The sequence below is a fragment of the Myxine glutinosa genome, chromosome 4, assembly GCF_964187855.1.
Source record: "Myxine glutinosa chromosome 4, kmMyxGlut1.1, whole genome shotgun sequence".
NCBI lineage: Eukaryota > Metazoa > Chordata > Myxini > Myxiniformes > Myxinidae > Myxine > Myxine glutinosa.
Window position 1 is genome coordinate 137,299,521 of NC_136264.1, and position 27,824 is coordinate 137,327,344.

The 27,824-nt window shown below is 49.9% G+C and overlaps 1 protein-coding gene across 1 annotated transcript in view; it reads left to right on the top strand.

Annotated features, from left to right (window-relative positions):
* The window catches only part of CFAP96 (cilia and flagella associated protein 96), a 69,475-nt gene that overhangs the window by 22,003 nt on the left and 19,648 nt on the right, over nt 1-27,824 (top strand). Inside the window, 4 exon segments of the mRNA XM_078775310.1 lie at nt 2,599-2,788; nt 13,809-13,946; nt 15,206-15,281; nt 20,038-20,358. Coding sequence (XP_078631436.1) covers nt 2,599-2,788; nt 13,809-13,946; nt 15,206-15,281; nt 20,038-20,358 — 725 coding nt within the window.

The following is a 27,824-nucleotide window of genomic DNA, read 5'->3' on the forward strand; positions in this document are numbered from 1 at the left end:
TGACAAGGTGCAGGTCCTCCAGGCTAATCCCGAGCATGCTCGCGTGTTAACGGCGGATGGCCGCGAGTCTACTGTCTCCGTACGCCATCTCGCCCCATGTGGGGACGACGACAGGGATATCGACGAACCCGTCTACGAGTCTATGGACTCTATCGAAGCTTCCCCTATGGAACTACCACCGTTACTCCCGTCGTCCCCCACTCCCGTGCCCGAAGGCGCAGGGGCGCCCCCTCCGACTCCCACCTCCGGCGGCTATTCCGACGCGGGGGACTCCGGGCTTGGGGACGCCGTGCCCGGTAGATTCTGAACACGAACTGGCAGGGAAGTTCGCCGCCCCGACCGCTACGGTTGGACCGACTGACGTGGATTGACGTGACCCATTCGTTTATTGCTGATGCTTGCTTGCAACCTGCCGAGCGGCAGTATAGTTCTAACGGCGGGGAGAATGTAGTGAAATTATACCAAGGTGAACCCAGGGTGTGCTCGCTACAGAAGGGGCGTCTATAAGACCCGGGACAACCGGGGCACGCGGACACTCCAGCGGAACTCACTGTGACATAGTCCTGTAGTTTGAATGGTATGTACGCCCCTAAATGCTGCGCTGACTGTCCTCTCTGTTGGACCATTGTTATATTGAATCGACCATTGCTGCTCATGAAATACTCTGATTTTAATGCCTGTTGCATGCATGTATTCTTACAGGATGTACTACAGATCTAAATGATATTAAACCTACCCAGAGGTCAAGTCGTGTCTGAGCTTGATTTTCACGACACATCTCTTCCTTTTCAGACGACTCCACATTGTGTCGTACAAGTACCCTATCCCTCTACTAGGCAGAAAACAGCTGCGTCTCTCTCTCTCTCCCTCTCTCGCTCTCTCTCCCTCTCCCTCTCCCTCACTCTCTCTCTCTCCCCTCTCTCTCTCCCTCTCTCTCTCTCTCTCTCTCTCTCTCTCTCCCTCCTCTCTCTCTCTCTCCCCTCTCTCTCTCCTCGCCTCTCTTCTCTCTCCCCTCTCTCTCCCTCTCCCTCTCTCTCACTCTCTCCTCTCTCTCCCTCTCCTCTCTCTCTCTCTCTCTCGCTCTCTCTCCCTCTCCTCTCCCTCTCTCTCTCTCTCTCTCCCTCTCCCTCTCTCTCTCTCTCCTCTCTCCTCTCTCCCTCTCTCTCTCCCCTCTCTCCTCTCTCTCTCCTCTCTCTCACTCTCTCTCTCTCTCTCCTCTCTCTCTCCTCTCCTCTCTCTCTGCTCTTCTCTCTCTCTCTCACTCCCTCTCTCTCTTCCTCTCTCATCTCTCTCTCTCTCTCTTCCCTCTCTCTCTCTCTCGCTCTCTCTCTCCATCTCCCTCTCTCTCTCTCTCTCCCTCTTTCTCTCTCTCTCTCTCTCTCTCCCTCTCTCTCTCTCTCGCTCTCTCTCTCTCCCTCTCTCTCTCTCTCTCTCTCTCTCTCCCTCCCTCTCTCTCTCTGTCCCTCTTCCTCTCTCCCTCCTCTCACCTGATTTGGGGATAATTAGACACTAGTCTGACAATGGCAAATCTCACACTCTCACCCTATCGCTTCCGAAGGATCGTCAAACTAACCCACTTATCTCTTTCTTTGGTCATCCACTGGAAGAAGTTGTCACTAAACCTCTAGGCCTCACCATCAGGCATGACCTTTCTCGGGCTGACCACATAGCAAAGCTGAACTCCAAAGCTAGATGCCAACTGGGGATCCTCCATAAATCCAAGGCTTTCCTTGGAAAATCATAATTACTCAGACCACAAGGCCGTTGTCCAATTTAGTTCAATGTAGTATTGCTCTCCACTATGGGCTAGTGCCCCAGTATCACAAATGTCTCTCCTGGATTCTGTGGAATCTAAAGCTCTCAAAATTATTGGAACCTCCCATGATGAGGCTGAAGCTCAACGTCTGTTTCTGTCACATCACAGAAAGGTCGGTGGTCTCTCTGTTCTCTACTATCTATTTTCAGACACTGCTCCCTTTGTTCTCAGTCCTCTTATGCTCCTTGTCTAATCCAGGATGTACACGTTCTTCCACGAACTCACTCCTGGTTACACTTTCAAAATCCAGGCTGACTGCATACCACAATTATTTCATTCTTCAGATCTCGTGACAATGGAACCACTTTCCAGAGGCACTGGAACAGTGCACTGCTATGTCTTGTCATTCCCAATTATCTTTATTACCCCCATTAACCTTTCTTACCCAATCATCTTGCTAGTTTCAGTGTTCCTTCCACTCCTCCCTCTCCCCTCTTCCTGTTCGTTCGTTCCCTTGATGTTTGTCCCACTGTCAGTTATACCTTGCTCTTCCATGAGCATCACTCTTGAAAAGAAAAATAATGGACTGAGCAAATGTGGATGCAATGTTAAATGCCAGAAAGCCTAGGTATTGTTTGTATATACATTTTTGAAAATGGTTGAATGAGCCTTTGTTCATAACCATGAAAACACAAAGTAAGAAACCATCTGTGGACCTTTACATATAAGATCATGTCTCAAGATTAATCGCTTCTAAACATGAGAATTTTGACTGGGAACATTTTTTTAAATGTTAAAATAAGTTAGAAACAAAGGGAATGGTTTGTGGTGTTGAACTTTAGGACCACTGATCGAGTCCAGAGGTAAGAGTAAACAAATGATGACGAATTGTTCAAAGATGAGATCTGGTCTGCAAGATGGATACTTTGATAGCCAGTTCAAGCGGATATTTGAAGGTGATACCTACGTCGACCAAGTCCGGCTGAGAAGCAAGCAACGGATAGAAGATGCAAAAAAGAACATCATCACCTGGTGTTGGCTTAGCGGTTAGGGTGCCGGCTTGGGATCCTGGGATCCTGGGTTCCTCAGCGGTTAGGGTGCAGGCTTGGGATCCTGGTTCCTTAGCGGTTAGGGTGCATGCTTGGGATCCTGGGTTCCTTAGCAGTTAGGGTGCCGGCTTGGGATCCTGGGATCCTGGGTTCCTTAGCGGTTAGGGTGCAGGCTTGGGATCCTGGGTTCCTTAGCGGTTAGGGTGCCGGCTTGGGATCCTGGGATCCTGGGTTTGAATCCCGGTCGATCGCTGAATTAACACCAGGGCGGTTGACTCAGCCTGTCATCCTTCCAAGGTCGGCAAATTGAGTACCAGCTTGCTGGGATGAATGATCATGGTGTGTACCTCGGTTTAGAATAGGTACACCGTATCCCTGCGCATCGTAAGAGGCGACTAAGGGTTGGCGTCAGGAAGGGCATCCGGCCATAAAAACATTGCCTCAAACAGGGAACTGTAGCGGTTCCCGCTGAATGTACACAATCGCCTTGCACCTGCCAGGACGCGGCCAGGGCGCGATCGCCATGCCGGGCTCGCCCGGACGGGCCCAGACGCGCCTCTCCTGGGCATGCCCGGACTCGCTGTTCCCGGGCACGCCCGAACCTCCCGGGCACGCCCGGTCTCGTCTTTCCCGGGCATGCCCGCTCTCGCCTTTCCAGGGCTCGCCCAGAGCGCCCGGGCACGCCCAGCCCCGACTTGCCAGGCTGCGTCCAGGACGCCCGGGCATGTCCAGACTCGCCTTTCCAGGGCTCGCCCAGAGCGTCCGGGCATGCCCGCTCTCGCCTTTCCAGGGCTCGCCCAGAGCGCTCGGGCATGCCCAGCCTCGACTTGCCAGGCCGTGTCCAGGACGCCCGGGCATGTCCAGACTCGCCTTTCCAGGACTCGCCCTTGACACCCGGGCATGCCCGGTCTCGGTTTTCCCGGGCAAACGCCCCCGGCATAAATGTGTATATATATTGCTGCCCGATAAACGGGCTTGTGAGAATACCTGAGCTGTTTTGTTTCAATAAAGCAACTCGGACGAATTCCGTCTTTGGTCGCGTCAATTCTGTCGACTCGCGTTGGAGCGCAGCTCCTTCACTGGTGACCTACCGACATGGACACGGCAGTGACTCTTAAACTGCCTACCTTCTGGGAGGCTCACGCGGCTGTTTGGTTCGCCCAAGCGGACTCCCAGTTCGCCCTGCGAGGCATCACCGCGGACGACACCCGCTTCCACCACGTCGTGGCAGCGCTCGGTTCCGCCACCGCGGCCCACGCCCTGAGCCTCCTCAAGCACCCGCCGGCTGCTGACAAGTATGACGCGCTGAAGACGCTCCTCCTCGACGCTTTCGCCCTCTCACCGGCGGCATGCGCATGGCGCCTGCTCGACCTGCCCGAGCTCGGCGACACGCGCCCGTCCGAGCGCATGGACTATATGCTCTCGTTGCTCGGTGAGCACTCTCCGGATTTTCTGTTCCGCGAGCTGTTCCTTCACCAGCTGCCTCACCCAGTACGCCTCGCCCTGGCTGGCACGTCGATCACCGATCCCCGTGCCCTCGCCAGGGAAGCCGATAAGATCTCCTCGGCGGGCCAACACATCGGCGCGGCTACCTGGAGCCTGCCGCCGTCCGAGGCGACGCCCACGATGCCCGAGCGCCCTGCGCGGTTGGAGGCCGAACTGCCGGTGCAACTGGCAGCCGCCACGCCGCGCCGACCGCTTCCGACACGACGGCCGGGGCCTCCACCTGACCAGGCGTGGTGTTATTACCACGCCAGGTTCGGACACAAGGCTCGGATGTGCCGACCCCCGTGCACTTTCGGCAAGTCGGGAAACGGCCGGGCCGGCGTTCATTCCCAGCCATGAGCGCCGGCCACTCGGGCAACTTGCTTTTTATTCGGGACAAAGCGTCCGGGCGGCGTTTCCTTTGTGACACCGGCGCCCAACTGAGCATCATACCCGCCTCCGAGCAGGACAGGCGGGACGCCGTTTGCGGCCCCTCTTTGGTCGCTGCTAATGGCTCGGCCATACGCACTTTCGGCCCGCGCGACGTCACCCTCTGCTTCGGCAGCCAGCGCTTTCAGTGGACCTTTGTGACCGCCTGCGTCCCCATGGCTTTGCTGGGCACCGACTTCCTCTGCGCGCACGGGCTGCTGGTCGACGTCAAACGACGTCGCCTTGTCAACTTCAGCGAGAACTTCAGCTCCCTGGCGTGCACGATGAGCAGCTCTGCGCCGACCGAACTGGCGTGCACCCTTCCGACGGCAAACGAGTTCGCTCGCCTGCTCGCGGAATTCCCGGCCCTCAGGCAGCCTATGTTTTCGGCGGTCGCAGTGCGGCATGGGATTGAGCACCACATACCCACTACGGGCCCGCCGGTCTACGCCAGGGCCCGCCGCCTCGACCCGGCCAAGCTCGCCGTGGCAAAGGCCGAGTTCGACGCGTTGGAGCACCTCGGCATCGTGCGGTGCTCCAATAGCGCGTGGGCCTCACCACTGCACATCGTGCCAAAGCCGGGGGGCGGATGGCGCCCGTGTGGCGACTACCGCCGCCTCAACGACGCTACCACCCCCGACAGGTACCCTATCCCGCACATCCAGGACTTTTCCGCCCGTTTGGCGGGACGGGTCATATTTTCCAAAATTGACCTGATACGGGGATACCACCAGGTACCTGTCAGGGCAGCCGACGTCCCAAAGATGGCCGTCATCACGCCGTTCGGCCTGTTCGAATTTTTGAGGATGCCGTTTGGCCTAAAGAACGCGGCCCAGGCGTTCCAGCGCTTAATGGATGGCGTGCTGCGCGACCTGCCATTTCTTTTCGTCTATCTGGACGACATCCTCGTCGCCAGCACGTCCCGCGCCGAGCACCTCCTCCACCTCCGAACACTGTTCGGTCGCCTCAGCGAGCACGGCTTAATTGTCAACCCGGCCAAATGCCACTTCGGCACGACGACCGTTGACTTTTTTGGGCCACCGCATCACCAAGACCGGGGCCGTGCCGCTGCCGACCAAGGTCGAGGCCATCACCACGTTCCCGCGTCCCCGTTCCATCGAGGCCCTACAAGAGTTCCTCGGCATGGTGAATTTTTATCACCGATTCGTGCCCCGCGCTGCTCAGCTCATGCGGCCCCTTTACGAGGCCCTCCGGGGCAAGCCGGCCAAGCATGACATCGTTTGGTCCGCGGCCATGGACGCGGCCTTCGCGGGCGCAAAACGGGCCCTCGCCGACGCAACGCTGCTGGCTCACCCGGTGCTCAACACGCCCATCACCCTCACTACGGACGCCTCCAACTACGCGGTGGGCACCGTCCATGAACAATGGGTGGACGGGGTTTGGCAGCCACTCGCTTTTTTCAGCCGGCAACTCCGGCCGAACGAGTTAAAATACAGCACGTTCGACCGCGAGCTGCTCGGTCTATTCCTGGCCGTTCACCATTTCCGACACCTCCTGGAGGGCCGCCCGTTCACGGCTTTCGTCGACCACAAGCCGTTGGTCTACGCAATGGCCAAAGTCACGGAGCCGTGGTCGGCCCGCCAGCAGCGCCACCTCTCCGCCATGTCGGAATTCACCACGGACATCCGGCACGTCGCCGGCAAAGACAACGCCGTGGCCGACTGTCTTTCTCGGGCCAGTGCGAACGCGGTCCACCTTGGCGTGGCCTTCGCGCTCATGGCGGCCGACCAGACCACCGACACCTCGGTGCAGGCCCTCCGGGCGGCGGACACGGGCCTCCGCCTGGCCGACATCCCCTTCACGGGCACCATCCTGCTCTGCGACGTCTCCCAGGGCCAGCCTCGCCCCATCGTGCCCGTTTCCTGGCAGCGCCGCATCTTCGCCTCCATCCACGGCCTTTCTCACCCGGGCCGGAAAGCTTCTCAGAAGCTGGTGTCGGCGCGTTTCGTCTGGCACGGCCTTCGACGGAACGTCCGCGACTGGGCCAACGCCTGCACGGCCTGCCAGCGGGCCAAGGTCCACCACCACACCCAGGCCCCGCTAGCACCTTTCACCGTGCCTGCACGGCGTTTCGACCACGTCCACGTGGACCTGGTGGGTCCCCTGCCCCCATCGCGGGGGTTCACCCACCTGCTCACCATGGTGGACAGGACCACCAGGTGGCTGGAGGCCGTGCCCCTCACCTCCACCACCACCGCCCACGTGGCGCAGGCGTTCATCGCCACCTGGGTCGTGTGCTTCGGCGCACAGGCGGACATCTCGTCCGACCGCGGCCCACAGTTCACGTCAGAACTTTGGGGCACGGTCGCCCGCTCGTTGGGGGTCACGCTGCACCGCACCATGGCCTACCACCCCCAAGCCAACGGGTTGTGCGAGCGGTTTCACTGCTCCATGAAGGCCGCACTCATGGCCGGCCTTCAGGACGACGGTTGGACCGACCGGCTGCCGTGGGTCCTTTTGGGCCTCCGCACGGCCCCCAAGGAGGACCTCCGGGCGTCCGCCGCCGAGCTCGTCTACGGCCAGCCGCTCCGCGTCCCGGGCGAGTTCGTGCCCGACGCTACCAGTCCCTGGTCCGCCGCACACCAGCGCTCGGACCTCCAGGAGGCCGCCCGACGATTTGCCCCCGTGCCAACGTCCCGCCACGGTGGCCCCCAGTCCTACATCCCCCCGCGCTTTGCACAGCGGAGTACGTCTTTGTGCGTCATGACGCGCACCAGAGGCCACTCCGGCCGCCGTACGACGGGCCCTTCCGGGTTCTGCGGCGGGGCCACAAGTCCTTCGTCATCGATGTCGGCGGCCGGTCGGACCGGATCTCTGTGGACCGCCTCAAACCGGCGCACGTGGACGTCGACCGACCACCACGGTTGGCCCTTCCTCCGCGGCGAGGCCGCCCCCCGTCCACAGTTCCCCCCGCTCGACCACCCACCACCAGATCGGACCCCCCTCACGACCCTCCAGGGGTCGCTTCGGCCGGGTCATCCGGACCCCCCTTAAATTGACCCTGCCGGTGCAGGTCGATTCTGGAGGGGTGTGTGTAGCGGTTCCCGCTGAATGTACACAATCGCCTTGCACCTGCCAGGACGCGGCCAGGGCGCGATCGCCATGCCGGGCTCGTCCGGACGGGCCCAGACGCGCCTCTCCTGGGCATGCCCGGACTCGCTGTTCCCGGGCACGCCCGAACCTCCCGGGCACGCCTGGTCTCGTCTTTCCCGGGCATGCCCGCTCTCGCCTTTCCAGGGCTCGCCCAGAGCGCCCGGGCACGCCCAGCCTCGACTTGCCAGGCCGCGTCCAGGACGCCCGGGCATGTCCAGACTCGCCTTTCCAGGGCTCGCCCAGAGCGCTCGGGCACGCCCAGCCTCGACTTGCCAGGCCGCGTCCAGGACGCCCGGGCATGTCCAGACTCGCCTTTCCAAGGCTCGCCCTTGACACCCGGGCATGCCCGGTCTCGGTTTTCCCGAGCAAACGCCCCGGCATAAATGTGTATATATATTGCTGCCCGATAAACGGGCTTGTGAGAATACCTGAGCTGTTTTGTTTCAATAAAGCAACTCGGACGAATTCCGTCTTTGGTCGCGTCAATTCTTTCGACTCGCGTTGGAGCGCAGCTCCTTCAGAACCATGATTGTTATGGGGCCCGCAAGGCTAACCCCCGCTCTAGCGGGGAAAATGGCCTAAAAACGATCATTCATTCATTCATTTATCACCCAGGCATTTTTTCCACCAGCTCCAGCAAAGAATTTGTAAGTATTCATCCGAATGTAGCTAATCACTTTTACACCTCATCATCCTAAAAAGCGTTGCGAGTAACAAATATTGTTGAGTCTCAAAGACAATGAGCAGGTAGAAGTTTGTAATCGATACTATTTATCCGTATAACCTACAAACAACACTTAAAGTTTATACAGTTCTAATATTTCTTCAACATCTTTAAAATCCTTCATATAGTTGTTCTTCTGACCCTCAAGATTATCTTTGATAGGATTCATGACTTTGTCAATGCTCTCAAAGACATGTTCATGGATGTCTTGTTTAAGATTTGAAAAGAGAAAATCGTTGTTAGCAGACCAAGGAGCTCATACTCTAGGCCTCCACCTTTTGGGCGGTATGTGGAATACATCTGTGTGATATGAAAGCTAAATCTTGAAAGGTTTTTTGAAATATCGTGTACACAAGCCAAGTTACCGAGATGGTTGCCATGGCAACGTAATTCAGCCAATCACAGCCATGATCTATTCAGGTTAAGACAATGTCACAAGAAATAGATATCTGCTAGATGAAAGGAAAATTTTCAAGGGTTTTTGAAATATCACGTATACAAAAGTACATGGACAGATGATCAGGTGGTCAGTCAGTTGGACGGTTGGACGGAGCTCATTTAAATGTCCCCCGACTCCGACCTTCTCAAAGGGGTGGGGGACAAAATCTGACAAATAGTGGAAACAAGGAAAGATATCAAACACTATTTCTGCTGCTTTTGCACTAGCAAAGTGATAGTTGTAAGCAGGAATCCCGTCCCAAAACACAAATGTCCACCATTTGGAGAGGTTCTGTGCTGAATGGATCGAAACCTCGACGAAAAACGTTGCCCAGCTGATGATCTGGGCAGTTGAAAAATCAGTCAATTGCGTATAAGTTATGGTTATAACTTCAAATATAATAGATTTTACAAGTACTTACAAGAAAAGAAAAAAAAGAAGATCTGTGTATGTGTGTTTATATGTACATGTGTATGTATATGTATGTATGTGTTTATATATATATGTGTGTGTGTGCACTGTCAGGCTTTCTTCTTGTGACTACAGTGCAGTAATTAGTCTTTATTTTGATTCACTGATTCAAACTATTTATCTTAGGGAATTATCATTCAGACTTTTTATAATTGAGAATTACACGCCTGCCTCACTTTGTGGCCTAAGCTAAATAATTGTATCTTGTCTGGGCTCAATCACAAGTGAGCCAGGTATGCTATTCTCATTTCTTTATGTGTTCCTATTAGCAGATCCCCAAAGGAGGGTGGTCGTTTGGAGGAGCAATTTTGCTTGGTTTGGAAGGACCCAGTACACAAATCTGCTATCAAGGTGGCCTGAATTAGTTCAGAACTTCCTTGTGAGACGAGGCATGCATTTATTTCTACGCACAAGTGAGACAATATAGCTCCTTGTTCTTAATATCTTCCTAGGGAGTGGGCAAGCTATCACCTGCATCCTGGACAAATTCCAAACTCCTGCCCTTACTGAGTGCTGGGAAGGCAACGGCAAACCATGCAACATAGCCCATGTCAAGAAACCGCTAACTACCAGATGTCTATTCCTTCGGATGCTGAAACATAGCAGCCATAAACTTCCAAGTTCAGGTTCCGGCATACAATTTGCAAGCTGGAGGTTATTAGGGTCCTGCTATAGAATTGGGGTGCCTGGGCCATACTTTATCATTTTTATTTGCCTCGAACATGGTGAACCCACATCTCTTCCTGAATTACACCCTGTAGGCAACAAATCTTACTGGAACATATGTAGGTATCTCCAACATCTGTTCAGAGATTTCTGTCATTGCCTCTTCTGGTTATTCATCAGCATCATGGGACCCCATGTTGCAGGCACATTTTCAGGTCCGAGTATTTGCTCAGGATTCTTATGTATTATATGAAATGTATATCGCTGCTGTGCACAAAGTACGTGACTTTTTTCTTGTAGTTTTTTTATACCAACCCTAACTCCCCCTGTGATGCTCGGTGGACACTTTGCCTTACGCCCTGCCCTAAAAAAAAACTCATTCTAATTATAAACTACATTATAAATAATTAATTCCTTAGATACAATTATTACATTATAAACAGATAATTTATTGTTGTTTAACAAACATTTAAACTTTAACATGAATTAAAAAAGGATGGTTTTGAGCCTACGGAGGTGCAGCATCATGGAGTTTACACTGTTTGCCAAGTTTGGATTTAGGAATATTTTAGTTGCATGACGGTGGTTTTGCCATGCTGTTTTATTTTTCTAGTGTCTCTGTCTCTTTGCCCTCTGATCTTTCCCCAAAAAGGGAACTGGCCCTCTGATCCTGTAAGCCCCATTTGAGTCCAAATGTGCCATTTTTACCTCCCCCACCAAAGGTGGTTGGAGGTTATGTTTTCACCCCCGTGCTGTTTGTTTCTTTGTCTGTCTGTTTATGAACAAGATATCTCAAAAAGTTGTGGACAGATTTGGAAAAAATTTGGTGGAAAGGTTGGGTATGTGACATGGACATAATGATTACATTTGGTGAAGATTTGGATCCGGATCCAGCTCAGATAATTACCCTCGCCAGAGGAGAGGGTATTGCATTTGGGTCCGTTTGTTTGTCTGTCTGTTTGTCCGCACAGAATAAATATGCTTTTCTCTGTAACCGTTGGTCCGATTGCCATGAATTTTCACCATGGGAGCGCCTTCTCCTGTATAATTTTGTAATGATTATTATGACGTCATAGGTCACATGGTCGGGCGCCATCTTTGGAAAATCGAAAAACTTTTCACCTCTAGATCTCCGAAACCGCTCCATGGGAAACAATGAAATATGGCTCATTGTCAAGTACTCCTCATAGGGAACAGCATATATTCGCGATGATGTCATTGGTGTCTTCATTATGACGTGATAATTAGACAAGTAGAATGATCCGATCTGTTTGAAATTTCTAGTGCATCATCTACAAAAAAAATTGTATGGGAGAATTAAATTAATGACGTCATCTGTCACGTGTTTTGGCAGCCATATTGGATTGAACATAAATCTATGTCATCAATAAATCACACAAACACAGCAGCTAATAAACACCACACAAACTACAAACATCCTGGTGACGGTCTGCAATCCCTGACTGCTCTTTCTTCTTTTTTAAAAAGTAATTCTTCACCATTGAGTGATAGGGCTAAAGATGATATATAGCGAGATATCTCAAAAAGTTGTGGACGAATTTGGATGAAACTTGGTGAATGAGTTTGACAGGCAACAAGAACAAGTGATTAGATTTTGGTTCAGGTCCGAATCTAGATCCGGCCTATCAGTGGGATAGAAACCATAAGCTGTTGAGCCTGGCGGAGGTATGCTTTCTATGGATTGTCGTTCTAGTTTGCAGATATCATATGTGAACCAACCTGTGAGTACTTTGAAAAAGAAAATTGGAGTCCAGACTCTTTGGCAGCTGACAGGGTTCGGCAAACAGATCGGCAACTGAACTTCTGGTTATCTGTTAAAGGCACATTAAGGTGATCTACAGGGTCAAAGAGGGTTGTCCTTCAAAGCTTCTATTCAGACACTGAGGCACCAGAGCAGAGGTAAGGATATCGGGATGTTACAGCGTGTTGAGCTCACAGTAATAGGCCCTGGTGCCTCATGATGCCCATTGCATCCGGTCAATCAGTGGATATAAAACGTAAACTGTTCAGCCTGGTGGAGTTGTGCACTCTACCGAGTGCTTGCCATTCTAGTTTGTCCAAGTTTCCCTCTATTTTATCCTTAAACTCTTCTTCTTTTCATGTTGAAGGTTCCCGTCGCGGACTATATAATCCTCATCGAGGCCAGGCCTTAAATAAAATACCTTCATTGATAAATCTGTGGAAAGATAAATAAAAGAGAGAGAATGTAAAGGTGAGGAGTGAAAATGAGTATGAAAAGTGTGTGATGTTTGTTTGCAAGAAAGAGATTAAAGCTAGGTCCGGTATCCATAGTTTGAGTGAGACAGAAAGTAGGACCAGAAATCCTGACACGGAGAGTGTAAGATGGTTCCGGGCACCACTTTAACGCTCCTAAGCCCGAACGGTAGTACTACCCTGGGCGGTTGCTGTCTACAACTTACCACCTAAGAAACCGGTCCAACTGGATGGGTGTTTTTTAGGAGACACCATCTCCTTACTGGATGGCCATTGGCTCGCTAAGGGAGCTCATCCGCCCTTTGACAGGTATTGTTTTTAGTCCTGCGGGGTATCACAGTCACCCTGTCCATTGGCGAGCCAGTGAGGGTAGTCAGTTTAGTCGCCGACTGCCCGACCATGCAGCAGGTAGCACTGGGTTACATGTTACCAGTGGCAGTCAAGAGACCGACCTGACTGTTAAATGTTCCTGACTGACTGTTCTGTTGGTCTTTCTGTTCCTTTTGTTCTGTTGCTTCCTGATCTGTTCCATGTTCTAGCTCTTCCACAAGCCTTGACTATGTATACGCCCCCCTCCTAAAAAAGGTTTTGTGCATGATTATTTGCAAAATTTGGAAACATGTTACAACCAAATGTTTCAATCGTACATTCTTGAGATGTAAATATTAATATAATTAATCCATTATTGCTGAATAATGCAATCCCTCTGGGTTCAGAGCTTGATTTAGTTCATGTTTAGCCAGATCTAGTTCTTCGTTTGATTACTTTCATGTTTTTTCACAATTGCAATTGTTGTTTTTCTCATTGTTGTACCTTTGATTGGATCTACTTGCTTTGGATGCCACACTCTCTTTTTACGTACATGTTCATTGCCTGAGTTTATATATTAAATAGTAGAACAATAAAGCTGTGATTACTATCTTTTGTACATCCGGCTCGACCTCTGATCTTTTTGACCCGTGCTGGTCCTGCATCGAAAGACTCATCACCTTTGCTGTGTAAAAAAGTACCGTTTGCAACTTTTGACGATCACATTGTGACGAAGGCAGAACCGTTTGGCAGTCCTTGTGACTCGTGTTGTAATCGATTCGTCCATCAGAACCAATTGGAGTGCAAAGAGACTCTGAGCTCGTGATAATGACAATGTAATAATGTTCTTGCAAATTATCTGTCATAATATTCAGAAAAACAAGTCATTTTAACTTAATCACTAAAAACAACCAGGTTACTTTGTACTGCCCAATTGTCAATGGTCCAGTTTAATGTGTGAGGGTCTTGTTTGTCTGAACTTGCTGAAGAAGCAAAGATATTTGTACACATACAGCATGGCGTTATACTTTAACGTCCTCCTTTCTAAGCATGTTGGGTAACTTTATTTCTCCTTCATGATGGCCGATAGCAAACCAAGCTGAAGTTTACTTTCCTATCCAATCCATCCAGGTGTGGTTCTGGGAATTACTTTGGCACTCTGCAGGGCCCCATTCCAGCGCTGAGCCCTCTGCTGAAGCCGACAAAACCACTCAAGCCTCAGGGAAAGAATTTCTACACCAGCCCATCCAAAAAGGGAACTGGCTATGGGTGATTTACCTGCAGAAACATTTGCACCGGCGCTGTTTGGATTGGTTAAGGGGCGATTTCAACGACGAGCTAATTGTACCCAGAATTGTAATTTAATGGTGATTTTTGCTGGGATATTTTGAAGGATGCATCTCAGATTATTCACTTTCATCTTGGTGAAGTTGGTATTGACAAGGCAAAGCCATGGGATGTTACATTCACTGCCTATGACCATGTTGTGTGTAGTCGAATGCGTCCGGTGTGTTAGATCACGAACCCAAGCAAAAATCGAGCTTGTTTATTACTTAAAAGGAGATCTCCATGGAATTTGGGGTCTTGTCGGCTGAGAAATGGTAGGATATATTATAGCTCATTGGGTCCTGTATTTGAATGAGACCAAAACTTATCACAGAGTGCGATACATTCTGGAGTATGCTGCACCTTGGGCCTTGCTGTTCCAAATGAGCACATTAATCCAGTCGCCCTATTAAAATTTCAGTTGTGGACACTAAAGATGCAATGGTATCTTTCTAAAAGAGTAGGCAATGTTACATTGACCTCATACATTTACCTTGTCTCAATTCTCTGCCTGGAGAGTGGAGATTGAATGAATATATGAGTTTGTTTGGTTGTTTTTTTTTTGTATACAAGATCGAGGCTCGTGTAAGAGCTAACATTAATGACAAAAAAAAAATAAACGGACACATAAGACATAATAAAGGGAGCGGGAGACAAGATGGGGAGAGAGGGGGAAGCACACAAGTACAACATTTGAGAGCAGGGACATCGGGAGATCTGTGGGAGGGAGAGGGCTTGGGGGTTGGAGGCATGGGAAGAGGGGGGTGGGAGAGGGGGGGGGGGGGGTGGGAGAAGTAAAAGCCACATGGACACTGCAAGGACTTCCAGGAAAGAAGTTGGTATTTCAAAAAAGAGCTGTGGAGCTAGGCTCCATAGGAGTCGGAAGAAGACAGAAAACTCATATCTATTATATGATACCGAGGTCACATTTATTTGAGTTAGATTATAAACATATTATGTGCATGTTCAGTTTGATTACATTTATCATTAGAAAAGTTAATAACTTCACAGATTGGATTAATGGGATGTGGGTAAAGCACAGGCATGATGGACCAAATAGCCTCCTCCTGTGTCTCGTTTCCTTGCATTTCAATATGATAGCCCATACAAGTTGTTCCATCACAATTGTAAACATGTCACCATTGAATTCAATGTTATTTATAGTAACTGCTGATGTTTCGAATAATTTGCCTTGTTTTCAGATATCCGCTGGTGTCAATTGGGAAGGATTACAGCTACGTTTCTTCACCTTACAATGCATATGTGGATATCCGAAAGGTACCATTTTTTTGTTTACAATATGTCGAAGCTCGTGGACAAGCAAGGCGACAGAGGGCATGAAATGGCAGTATGGGCAACGGGGAATCAATTTGACCCGATTCGCAGGTTAACGAACGATTGAGAAAATGATGAGAGAGAGATGGTGAGGAAACACTCCAACATGCAAGTTAGAGGGTTTGGCTAGGAAGGGTTAATTGGGAGTAATAAAGATTGTGGCTGCGGATGGGGGATGCCGTGAGATGGTGGTGCACCGCCTGTTTGAAACCCTGAAGATAAGAAGGGAAGAGAACGGGCTCCGGAAGGTGGTTCCAGAGAGGGGAGAAGTGAGGCCGGAACAAAACTCATATCTATTATATAATACCGAGTCAGATTTATTTGAGCAATTTGTTTACATGGTTGCCAATCACCCACGTTATGGACCTTCACTATGTGTGATTGACCGTGAAGATGGTATTCTGACAATCGCCAAAATATTTCAGGAGGGATGACATTCGTGTATCTTGCTTCAAGAAACTGAGACACGAGTATTTCATCATGTGTGATAGCATCACGTTTTACTTTTTTTACCACCTTTAGAGGCCATTTTCCCCCGCAGAGCAGGCGTTGGCCTTTTTCGGGCACCGTTGTCCCCTTTTTTGAAGCGATGTTTTATGCCGGATGCCCTTCCTTCCGCCAACCCTGTTGGTCACCTCTTGCGATACACAGGGAATTACCAGTGAACTTGTACTCAATTTGCCGACCTCGGAAGGATGACAGGCTGAGCCAACCACCCTGGCATTAATTCAGCGATGAACTGGGATTTGAACCCAGGATCCTAGGTATCCCAAGCCCGCACCCTAACCGCTAGGCCAACACGTGGCTGTCGGCACAATCAACACCGGGTGTCGGCAAACCCAGGAACAACTTCAACGTCGGCACCATCTTGGCCCTTGTCACACACTCTTCACAGACATTCACATTTCCAAGTTGATGTGTGCACTTCGAACAGAGGTAGTTAAGGTTACACGTTGGTATTTCTTTTGGCTACACAATAAGGTCATTTTGTACATGATCAACAAATGGATATACATTTTTAAGGCGTTTAAGAGTTAGACGTGTGTAGAATCGCTAATCATGTGATGATCACCCATTCAAAGTTAATCGCCGATCAGCAAAGGGTGATTATCCAATGCGCGATCAAAATCTAATCACAAGCGTTTAAATAACAAAGAAACTTTTACAAGTCGCCTAGGGAATGTTTGAGAGTGCATTGAAATCCTTGAAACAAGCATTACATGGCTTATAATTGGTCGTTTACATGGGACGTTTACTTGAATCAACTCAAGAGGAGGCAGAAGAGCATTGGAATAGGGCAGTTGGCCGACGGGGTGCATTGGGAATTTTCGAGGACAGATGCAATCCTCTGGAGAAGTATGGCAATATCAAATTTGGGTGCCCTTGCCTTCATCTTCATCCTCCAGTGTTCCCGCAGGTCCCTGGCAGGGGATTCTGGGTGCTCTGGGAAATGGGCTACCATTATTTTGGAACTATCTTCCCATGCGAGCTGCTTTTCCCTATTTGTGCCCGTGTCACTTCTCCTGTCTTGGAGAATTAAACACATTCGTTGCTTGAATGAAAAATTGTCTTTGCAAAATTGTTTATCAAATTCACAACCACCCTTTGCTTCCAATCCCTAATCCAGTTGGCTACCTTATCGGCCAGGCCACAAGCCTTCGCTTTATTCAACAGCCTTCTACGTGGTACATTTATCAAAAGTTTTTTGAAAGTCGAGATAAACTACATCCACTGCACTTTCCTCATCCACCCAATCAGAAGCTGCCCATATTAACTCCAATACATTTGTTAAACATGACCGACTTTAGTAAATCCATGCCGACTATCTTCAATTAATTTGAACTTATTGAAATGGTTTCTGATCCGTTCCTTCCTTAATGACTTCAGCATCTTCCCTACGACCAAAGTCATGCTATATTAACCCAATTCTTCTCTGGATCTTTTCTGAAATGATGGTGGTTACATTTGCTCCTCTCCAACCCTCTCCAACCCTCCAATTTGCTCCCGGGCCCGACTCCAATGAGCTGTTGGACCTTCGCTACACAACGCTAATCTGATCAGCCACCTCCTTTAATACCATTGGATGCATATTATCTGGCCTTGGAGCTTTATCAGCCCTTTGTTTTCCTAGCTGCTTCTTTACTTCGTCCACTCATACCTGGATCTCCTCAATAAGCCCTTGTTCACCTCCAAGATAGATGCTCTTAGCTATTGGAAGTTCCCCTGACTGTTCTTTGTGTAAATGTCAAAGCAAGAATAAAACAAAATGAATCCTTCCATCATCATGCACCAATTATCCTGTGCTATTCGTTAACAGGCCACACTTTTCTTAAAGCTTTCTTTACCCACTATGTACTTGAAACATGAATTGCTGTTATGTTTTTTAGCCATATCCTTTTGATATCCTCTTTTGGCTTGCCTCTGTTTATTCCTATACTGATGTGAGTTTGTCTCTAACCCTGTTATTTTATACTTAATGGATGTCTTCTGTTTATCCTCAATAACACTGCTTACCTCCTTACTCATGAACCCTGGTCTCTTTTTGCTGCTACCTTTCCACCTCACTGGAATATACCTACTCTGGAGCCGACGCAATCGCTCCTTGAAGGTTGCCCATTCTCTGATACAGATTTCCCACACGTTAGCTGCTTTTCCCCTTTGAGAAACTCTCTTTCCATGCCTTCAAAATTTGTCTTCCTGAAATCTAGCAATCTTACCCTACTATCCTGAACTTCATATCTCAACAATAAATAGTTGCACACACCATATTGTTGTCACTTTTTCCCCAGACTTTCTTCTACGTCCACCTACTGCATGATAATATGCATCCAATTTATATTGGGATAATTTCTTTGAAAGAACGGCACTCGGTGGAGCGCATACCTCCGCCAGGCTCTTCAGTTTGTTTTGTATACCACTGAAGAGCCGGATCTGGATTCGGACCTGAACCAAAATATAATCTTCTTGTTATTATATCACCTAACCAACTCGTACCCCAAGTTTCGTCCAAATCTGTTCACAACTTTTTTAAATATCATGTTATATATCGCTTTTCGCCGGATCTCTCAATGGTGAAGAATCACTTAAAAATTAATTAATTCTCGTATCTGAATCCATATTCAGATCTTCACCTAAATCGAAGTGGTTCGTCCTTGTGACACTCCCAACATGTCCACCATGTTTCGTCCAAATCCGTCCACAACTTTTTGAGATATCCTGTTATGTATAATTTTTGGCCCAATCTCCAAATGGTGAAGAATCACTTTAAAAATTCTAGTAGCCGGATCCGAATCCGGATCTTTACCAAAATCTAATAATTTCGTCCTTGTGACATACGCTACATCTCTGCCAAATTTCGGCGGAATCCATCCGCAACTTTTTGAGATATCTTGTTCACAGACAAACAGACAGACAAACAGATAGACAAAAAGACAGGCAGAGGTGAAAACATAACCTCCATCCACCTTCGATGGCAGAGGTAAATATGTAACACCCCACACACCCTGGTCGGTCTTTCTACAAACTGACTTCTAGACCCATTCCATCTCTGGGAAATTTATATCTTCTCCAATCAACACTCGACCCTTTCCACGAGCCTTTCTGAATTCTTCATCAACCCCTTTTTCTTACTCCTCCCTCATACTGGGAATCTCATCAATACATCCAACAAGTATCTTACTATTCTTCCAATCTCTAGTCTCAATCCACCGAGAATCGTCCACATTAGTTCCCTCCTTCATGTCATTCCTAACTCTCGATACAATATTGCAGTCTTTTACCCAGATTGCCACACACCCTTTCCTATCCCGATGTCCACGATTGGAGTTTGCAAAAAGGCACCTAAAGGACCCGTAGACTGTGAGAAACAAGATTCTGTGGGCTTTCATGTGTCTTTCACTGAGGAGAGGCTTCCGTCTGGCCACTCTGCCATAAAGCCCAGATCGGTGGAGTGTTGCAGTGATGGTTGTCCTTCTGGAAGTTTCTCCCATCTCCACACAGGATCTCTGGAGCTCAGCCAGAGTGACTATCGGGTTCTTGGTCACCTCTATTACCAAGGCCCTTCTCCCCCGATTGCTCAGTTTGGCCGGGCGGCCAGCTCTCGGAAGAGTCCTGGTTGTTCCAAACTTCTTCCATTTAAGAATTATGGAGGCCACTGTGCTCTTGGGAACCTTCAATGCAGCAGAATTTTTTTTTGTAGGCTTCCCCAGATCTGTGCCTCGACACAATCCTGTCTCTGAGCTCTGCAGGCAGTTCCTCCGACCTCATGGCTTGGTTTTTGATCTGATATGCATTGTCAGCTGTGAGACCTTATATGGACAGGTGTGTGCCTTTCCAAATCATGTCCAATCAATTGAATTTACCACAGGTGGACTCCAAACAAGGTGTAGAAACATCTCAAGTATGATCAAGAGAAATGGGAAGCACCCGAGCTAAATTTCAAGTGTCATAGCAATGGGTACGAATACTTATGTCAATGTGATATTTCAGTTTTTTCTTTTTAATAAATTTGCAAAACTTTCTAAAATCCTGTTTTCTCTTTGTCATTATGGGGTATTGAGTGTAGATTGATGAGGGAAAAAATGAATTTAAACAATTTCAGCATAAAGCTGCAACATAACAAAATGTGAAAAAAGTAAAAGGGTCTGAATAGTTTCTGAATGCACGGTATATTGTGATTGCAATTAAACCTGCGTCTCAGGTTTTATTACCAAGCCTGAGCCATTGTTGGTGGGAAAGCAAAAGCTGCCATTCCAGGTCAATCCGCCAATTTTTCCTCGAAGAGGCCGTCTGCCTGGTGCTTCGTGTTTTGTCGTTGGGATTCCCATATCGACATCATTGTGTGGGTCGCCGTTCGTTTCCATATCGGCTCAATTCCCATATCAACCTCTCACCTCGTAACTTCTCGTCCACTGCCGTGCCGTGCCGCTACCTGCCTGTTCTTGCCATTCTGCACGACTTCAACATTCACCCCGCATTGGGATTTGTGCTCGGAATTTGGGGAATGTTACATTCCACTCATGTTTGGCGTATCGTGAGTTTATTGCTTTGAGAGCATTGGGGAATGATGGTATCATCATATATATTGTTCCTTTGATGCAAGTGATATTTTCATTGTACTTTCTTTAATAGTGTTATTATTGTGTATGTGAGAGTTCTTAATACAATTACTTGTTTTGTTCTATACAATTGCATTGGTGTGGTTTCACCATGGTTTATTAGAACACTCAAAATAACAAATCTTTCTGCCGCGTTCCCTCTCGAGACTCTGAGGGGCACCGTAACCGGTGTTTGGGGAGGTAACACGTAACAGAATATATATACAGTATATATATATATATATATATATATATATATATATATATATATATATATATATATATATATATATATATATATTGTTGCGAATATGGAATTTGGCCTCCATATCCGCTTGTAAATATTCCCCTATTTTCTCCAATACTCCCCAACTTTCCCCAATCCCCCATTCCCTAGTCCCATTGCATGTAAATAACAATCAGTAGAGCCGACCTTCCCCTTATTCCCCCATTAAATGTCGTGCCCAGGTCCACCGCACCACACGTAGACAACTTTCGGACATCTTCCTAGTTATTCTTAATCTATGTCAGTTAAGGCCTCGTTTCCATTAATTATGACTCTTCGTTGCACCAGAATGTGATTATATGGCACCAGTAGTGAGTTTAGGACCTTTCCCATACCTCCTCCCATCTTCTTCCCCGTCTACAACAACAGAGGGGCACGGCGCTGCGCGGGGGGGAGTGTGCGTCCTCCCACCGGCTCGGTTCGCCGCCATCGACAATGCGCTCCAGACGATGCGCTCCAGACCATGCGCTCCACGGGGTTACCACGAAGGGGCTCCTTGTCAGCTCCTCGTCAAGGGCGGAGCCTGGTAAACCCCCCGCACGCACCCAATGAGAAGCAACGTGCCGATTCCATGAGGCGGAGCTAACGAGCCGAGGGCGTGTCACTCCCCGCCGGATATACGCGGCCACGCGCCGGATGTGACATCAGATGCGCCCCCAGCTGGAGAAAGAAGGACCTGCGAGCGCTGAAACAGATGCGCCTGAGTTTGGAGAGGCCTGAGAAAGACCCGCCTGAGAAAGAACGTCACCTCTGAGCGCTGCGACGAGACCTCCCCGCATCTCTGGACCGAACCGTGTTGATCCTGCCCCGAGCCCAGGTGCACCTGGAGCCATCGCTACCTTGCCTTTCCTAGCCATCAATCCCCGTGTGAGTCAGCCTTGTCCCGTTTACCTGTCGTCTGTCCGGGGATAATATAAGATTGTGTCTAAGTGCTTGTCTTTCTATGTTGTACCTCTCGTCCCTGTAATCTGACCTTCCGTAACGAATATAATCTCCTCCGGAGGTCTTGAGAACCGTATCCCTGGTGTCGTCATTTTATAACCCAGCCGGGTGTCTTCTTTTTCTTATTGAGCCAGCGTAACGCGACTTCGTCAACGTCGAGTATAGTCGGGTAATTTGTGCGGACACGACGGCCATTCCGCTCGGCCCACTTTAACATCAAAGTCGTGTCTGTAACAATTGGTTGTCAGGAGTTGGATTCGAACCTGGGACTAAATTTATTTAGCCCAAATTTTGGACACCAATTGTGTTAGTAGAGTAACAATTGGTGTCGAGGAGTGAGATTCGGACCCGGGACTAAATTAGTTAGGCCCAAATTTTGGGAGGGAAAATCGGTTCGGAGCGCGTACTGCGCTCGACAAAATCGAGCCGGAGCGCGGTCCCGCGGTTACTGCGCTCGCCGAAATTATAACGAAAAAAAAAAAAAAAAATTTGGATTTGTTTTACGAAACTCGAATTTTGCAAGTCGCGCTATGGCGGATCAAGACGGCTGGGGTCCGGTAGCGGAGAGTGAAGCAGGGTCGGTCCAGGACCAAATTGAGGGACATGAGGGACATGAGGAGAGCGAAACAGCGGGGGTAGCAGACGCGCGAAATGGCGCCTCGCACATAGCTACGGCGGCCGCACCCGCTGCACAAGTGGGAGGGATGGCCCAGATGCAGGTCCTCATGGAGCAATTTATGGCGCAAATGCAGGCGTCCCTCAAACTGCAGAGTAACCAATTGGGAAACCGGATGGATGCTCAGAGTGAGCAAATGAGGGTTGATAGTGGGCGATTAGAGGGCCAAATGGGGGTAATGAGGGACGAAGCGAGGGGTACTGGGGAGGAGTTAGACAACGGGATAAAAGAAGTAAAGAATGGGTTAACGGGGGTAGAAAACAGAATGGCCGCTCAAGAGAATCAAATAGAGGGAGTGAAAAATGGGTTAGAGGGGTTAGAAAACAGTATGGAAGGCAAATTGAGGGACATGAGGGACCAAGCGGAAAGGGAAGTTAAACAAATGGAGCAGTAGATAGAGGGGGTCAGAATGGGGGTAGAAACCAAACTGGATGCTCACAGGGAGGAAATGGAGCAGATGAGGGTGGCATCTGGGCAGGAGATGCAAGTGATGGGAGAGGAGATCAGAAGAGGAGTGAGTGAGGAGGTCGGAGGAGTGCGCGAGGAGGTGAGGCACTGTAAGGAGCACATGGAGAAGGAGGTGAGAAAGGGGACTGTAAAGTTACAAGGGGGCATAGAGGTCCTGACGCAGGAGGTGGAACAGCTGACGGAGGGACAAAAAGGACTAACGGAGCAGGTTCAAAGGAACACTGCGGTATTAGGAGGTTTAAAAGCGACACAAAACGACATAAAAAACGACTTGATAGCGACAAAGAGGGAATGTCAGATGGTACGTGAGGGACTGACAACGAGGTTGGACGAGGTGATAGAGGTAATGGAGACGAAGGACCGGCAGGTGAGGACGCACCTGGAAACGGTCAAGGTAGCCTTAGAGGATGAGCTTGAGGAGACGTACCGGGACATAAAAGAGGTGAAGCAGAAATTAGAAGAAGTGGAAGAAGGGATGAGCGAAATTAAGAAGCGACGGAGAGGGGATAAGAAAGAGATAAAAGAGGAGATAAAAGAATTGGTCCAAAGTCTGTGTTTGGATCGTGATGATGTGCTCATTAACCGGATGAGGGATTCGCAGGTGATGGAGGAGAAGCGAAGAGGAAGAGGACCCGGTGTAAGTGGTGACCAATATGGTCGTGCGTATGATGCGCCAGGTGATTTAAGAAGATTGGGGGTCGAGATGGACCCGGGTGTTCGTGAGAGGCCGTTGGTGAGGTGTGTGACAGGTCTGGTGTGCGAAAGAGGAGGTGTGCGAGGAGGTCCGACTCTAGGGTGTGTGAGGAAAAAGTGTGTGCCAAGGAGTGAGGGTGTTGGCGAGAATGAGTCGGTCGTAGCGTGTGTGCGAGGGAGCACATGGAAGCGCGGTGTGGTGAGTGTTACAGAGGGTGTAACGGGAGAGTGTGCGCGAGAAAGGTGTGTGATGGACAGGTACATGAGGAAAGAGTGCGCTGTCAGAAGTAAGGAAGAGTGTCCACCTGTGGTGAGTGTTACAGAGGGCGTAACGGGAGAGTGTGCGCGAGAAAGGTGTGTGACGGACAGGTGCATGGGGAAAGAGTGCGCTGTCAAAGGCAAGGAAGAATGCACACCTGTGGTGAGTGTTACAGAGGGTGTAACGGGAGAGTGTGCGCGAGAAAGGTGTGTGACGGACAGGCGCGTGAGGAAAGAGTGCGCTGTCAGAAGTAAGGAAGAGTGTCCACCTGTGGTGAGTGTTACAGAGGGTGTAATGGGAGAGTGTGCGCGAGAAAGGTGTGTGACGGACAGGTGCATGAGGAAAGAGTGCGCTGTCAGAAGTAAGGAAGAGTGTCCACCTGTGGGGAGTGTTACAGAGGGTGTAACGGGAGAGTGTGCGCGAGAAAGGTGTGTGACGGACAGGTGCACGAGGAAAGAGTGCGCTGTCAAGAGTAAGGGTGAGTGCGCTGCCAAGAATGGAGGTGAGAGTAGTGAGAGTGACATGGAGCGTGAGTTAGTTGTGACAGGTGAGAGAGGATGTACACCTGGGATGGAAGGATGCACACCTGGAATGGTAGAGCGTGAGTGGGAATGCACGCTGGAGTTGGTGGTGAGGCACGTGGTTGGGTGTGCGAATGAGGGCACACCTGTGATTGTCACAGAGGAGGTGACCGAGGAGGGGGCGCGAAGCGGTGTATTGGTGAGGTGTGCGAGCAACGAATGTGTGCCAAAGTGTTCGGTGGTCAGGTGTGTGACCAAGGCTGTGAGTGGAATGAGGGTACCTGGGTGTGTAAGGAAAGGTACGAGGAGCATGGGCACGGCTGGATGTGTGAGCAAGGAACGGGCTGCGGGGTGTAAGCGTCCAGGTGAAGCATCGACGTTAGACGGGGTAGAGTTTAGAACGACTTATAGCCGAATCGGGCCCTCGGTGCGTGCTGGGCTTCGCTTTGAACGGCCGCGTCCGTGCTCCACTAGGCGGAGCTGGCAGCCCGATAGAAAGGGTCGTCATGGCGACCACTTTTTGGTGAGACGTGCCGGCAGGTCGAGAGCGGGACATTGGATGGCTCCGTGCCGAGATGGTGCGTGGGATCTCGGCCCGGGTAAGCCCCCGTCCCTGCCCCGAATGCCGGACGCATCCAGCCGCTGGCACAAAACAACCAGCATCCATTGCTTGGCTTTACGAAGCCGGGCTTTGGACAGGGATTGGCGCACCGAGAGGTATTAGTGAGTCGACTGGGTGATGAGGTTAGTGTATTGGACCCAAAATTAGAGAAAAACAAAATTTGATGATTGGCAAGGGATTGGCAGTAGTGATTGGCAGATGATGGGTAGTGATTGGCAAATTTTTGATTTGTTGAAATTTGATGTGCAAAATTGGTAGTGAGAGACCCCCGATGTGGTGGGATGGCATCCCTGCCAGCCTTCCCATGTGGGGCAAAGGAGCAATAGCTTATGGGGTGTATGGCAGTGAAAACTAGCCCGGGTGGGTTAGGATATGGTGTGTAGGGATCTAGCGAGGATTGACATTAGGTAACGTTAAGTTTAGTTAGTGACTGATACCTGTAGTGGGGACGCAGGTAGATTAGTGTGGATGATAATGACGTGGGAGCGTAATAGTTTAAAGGGACGACTGGGAAGCGCAAGTTTCAGAAGGGAGTAGTTAGCTGAGATGATGCCGTGTTTGTGAGAATTGAACAGGTGTGATTGCACAGGTGTGCAACTGGACAGGTGTGTGGAGCAGTGTATGAGTAGTGAGTGTGTGGATCAGCGCGAATGCGCTTGGGGAGAGAAGGGTGCAGGTGGCACCAGGTGTGAGAGCACAGGTGTGCAGGTACAGGTGTGTGGAGAGAGTTGGAGTGAGTGGTACGAAGTGGTGTGCATGGTGCGAAGGTGTGGATGGGGGAAGAGTGGACCCCTTTCACGAATACCCGGGGCGGGTAGTGTAAGTGTTAGGTAGAGGGTATAGGTAAATTGTGGTTGGATATTGGCATTTGTGGTGCGGTTGCAGAATGGTGTTGTGAATGGGTGCATTAGTGTTGTGGAAATGGCTGGGCGTGTAGCCTGTTAGTGTGTGTAGTTGGTTGGGCACTCCACCACTGTGAGGATGTCGGCCAGGTGAGGCCGCAGGTGGGCTCTGGGAGCCGGTAGAGTTGTGGATGGGGCCCGAGGATCCGGAGGACGGACCCGGGTAGCCCAGTGCCAGAGAGGGCACCGAGTGGGGAGAGAGCCAGAGGGCCTTCCCCAGGTAGTTAGGTTAGGGTAAGGAGCAGGTAAGCTAGGAGGCAACTGCAGTGGTGGAGGTGTGCAGGTGGGTAGACCCACTGGGAGAGGTACACGTCGCAGCCCAGAAATTGTACGAGGGCACCGGGAGATGAATCGGGGGAGTGAGACCCCAAATTGAAAAGCACCACAGTTTGGCCAATGGGAATTGGTTTTTAGAACCCATAGTGTAAGAGGGCCAATGGTTTGGCCGGAGAAAGACCCCGGGTAGTGTAAAGTTGTTAAAGTCATTTAGGAAATAGTTAGGATTGATGAACCTGTCGCACCATACGCAGCCACTTGCCTGTGGTGATGATGATGACTCCACACCTGTGTTTTCTTTGTTTTGTGCAGAAGTAAGAATTGCTGTGAGGATTTGTGAGACGCATCACGACGTGGATGAGACATTGGGGTGATTCCATCTCTCCCTCCCTAGGAGGGACTGATGATGAATTGGTAATGGCAAATGTTGATGTTCAGTTGGAGATGGCAAATTTTGATGAGAGTTGAAAATGGCAAATTTGATTGGTTAGGAGGGAGAGAAGACGAATTTGGTATATGGGAGGAACGGGGAAGACAGTAGGGATGGTTGTTGATTTGTAAAGTAGATGTTTATGGGTAGTGTTGTGTTGTGTGGATACAGTAAGGGGTAAGGGAGGGGCCATGTAGGTTACCTGGTGGGGGGGGGGGCGTACGATAGGAACGTACCTGTCTCACCTGGTTCCCATGTGCCCCCAGTGTGCATCACCTTACATTGCATGCACTTTTGCGCCCTTACCACCTTACTCACTTGTCTGCTTCTTCTGTCTCCCACCTCCGAGGATCTGGCTTTGGGGTAGAGAGAGAGGAGAGAGAGGTGCTGGCTGCGCAGTTGTGGGCCTGCACTTTCGCTGTTTGCTGCCGGGATCGATACACCATATGGACCGCAATGTTTGTGGCCACCCACAATGGACCGCAGTTCGTTTGCGGCCAAGCACCACCCGGGGATGGACCTATGGGTCAACGTGGCACCTATGCCATACAGGTGAACCACTTTTAGTTAACACCAAGTGCACCACAAGAAGAGCAAGAGACACCTGCAGGGTTAGGGGTTGTCGAATTTATTTTTATTCCAATGAACAATGGTGACTGCACCGATTGGTGGTGGGGTGGTGCTTTTGATGCTGGGAAAGGGTGCTCTGCACGTTATTAAAGGCCGTCGGCCACAGAGCACTCGTGGGTTGGTGTATCGATGCTGGCAAGCGCGCTCTCTCTATGCATAACATCTGCATGTGTTCCTCCAAAAACAGGTCCTGGATCGTAGTGTAGATATCAGCGTAATCTTGTAAATAATGCTCCCTACCGGCTGTATGTTTAGTTTGAGAATTCTTTCCGGATTCGGTTATCCTGTGGGTGTGTTTCTGTGAGGAGAAGGGTGCAACGTCGCAGGGGGACATATTTACTCATTTGTGAATATCTGTAAAACTGTCGCACTCAGGGTAGAGTTAATAGTAGAGGGAACTACATTGCGTGCCACACTAAAGTAGGTAAAAATTTATCGGGTCGAGACGCCCCGAGGGTAGAGAAGGGTGCAATGTTGTGAATATGGAATTTGGCCTCCATATCCGCTTGTAAATATTCCCCTATTTTCTCCAATACTCCCCAACTTTCCCCAATCCCCCATTCCCTAGTCCCATTGCATGTAAATAACAATCAGTAGAGCCGACCTTCCCCTTATTCCCCCATTAAATGTCGTGCCCAGGTCCACCGCACCACACGTAGACAACTTTCGGACATCTTCCTAGTTA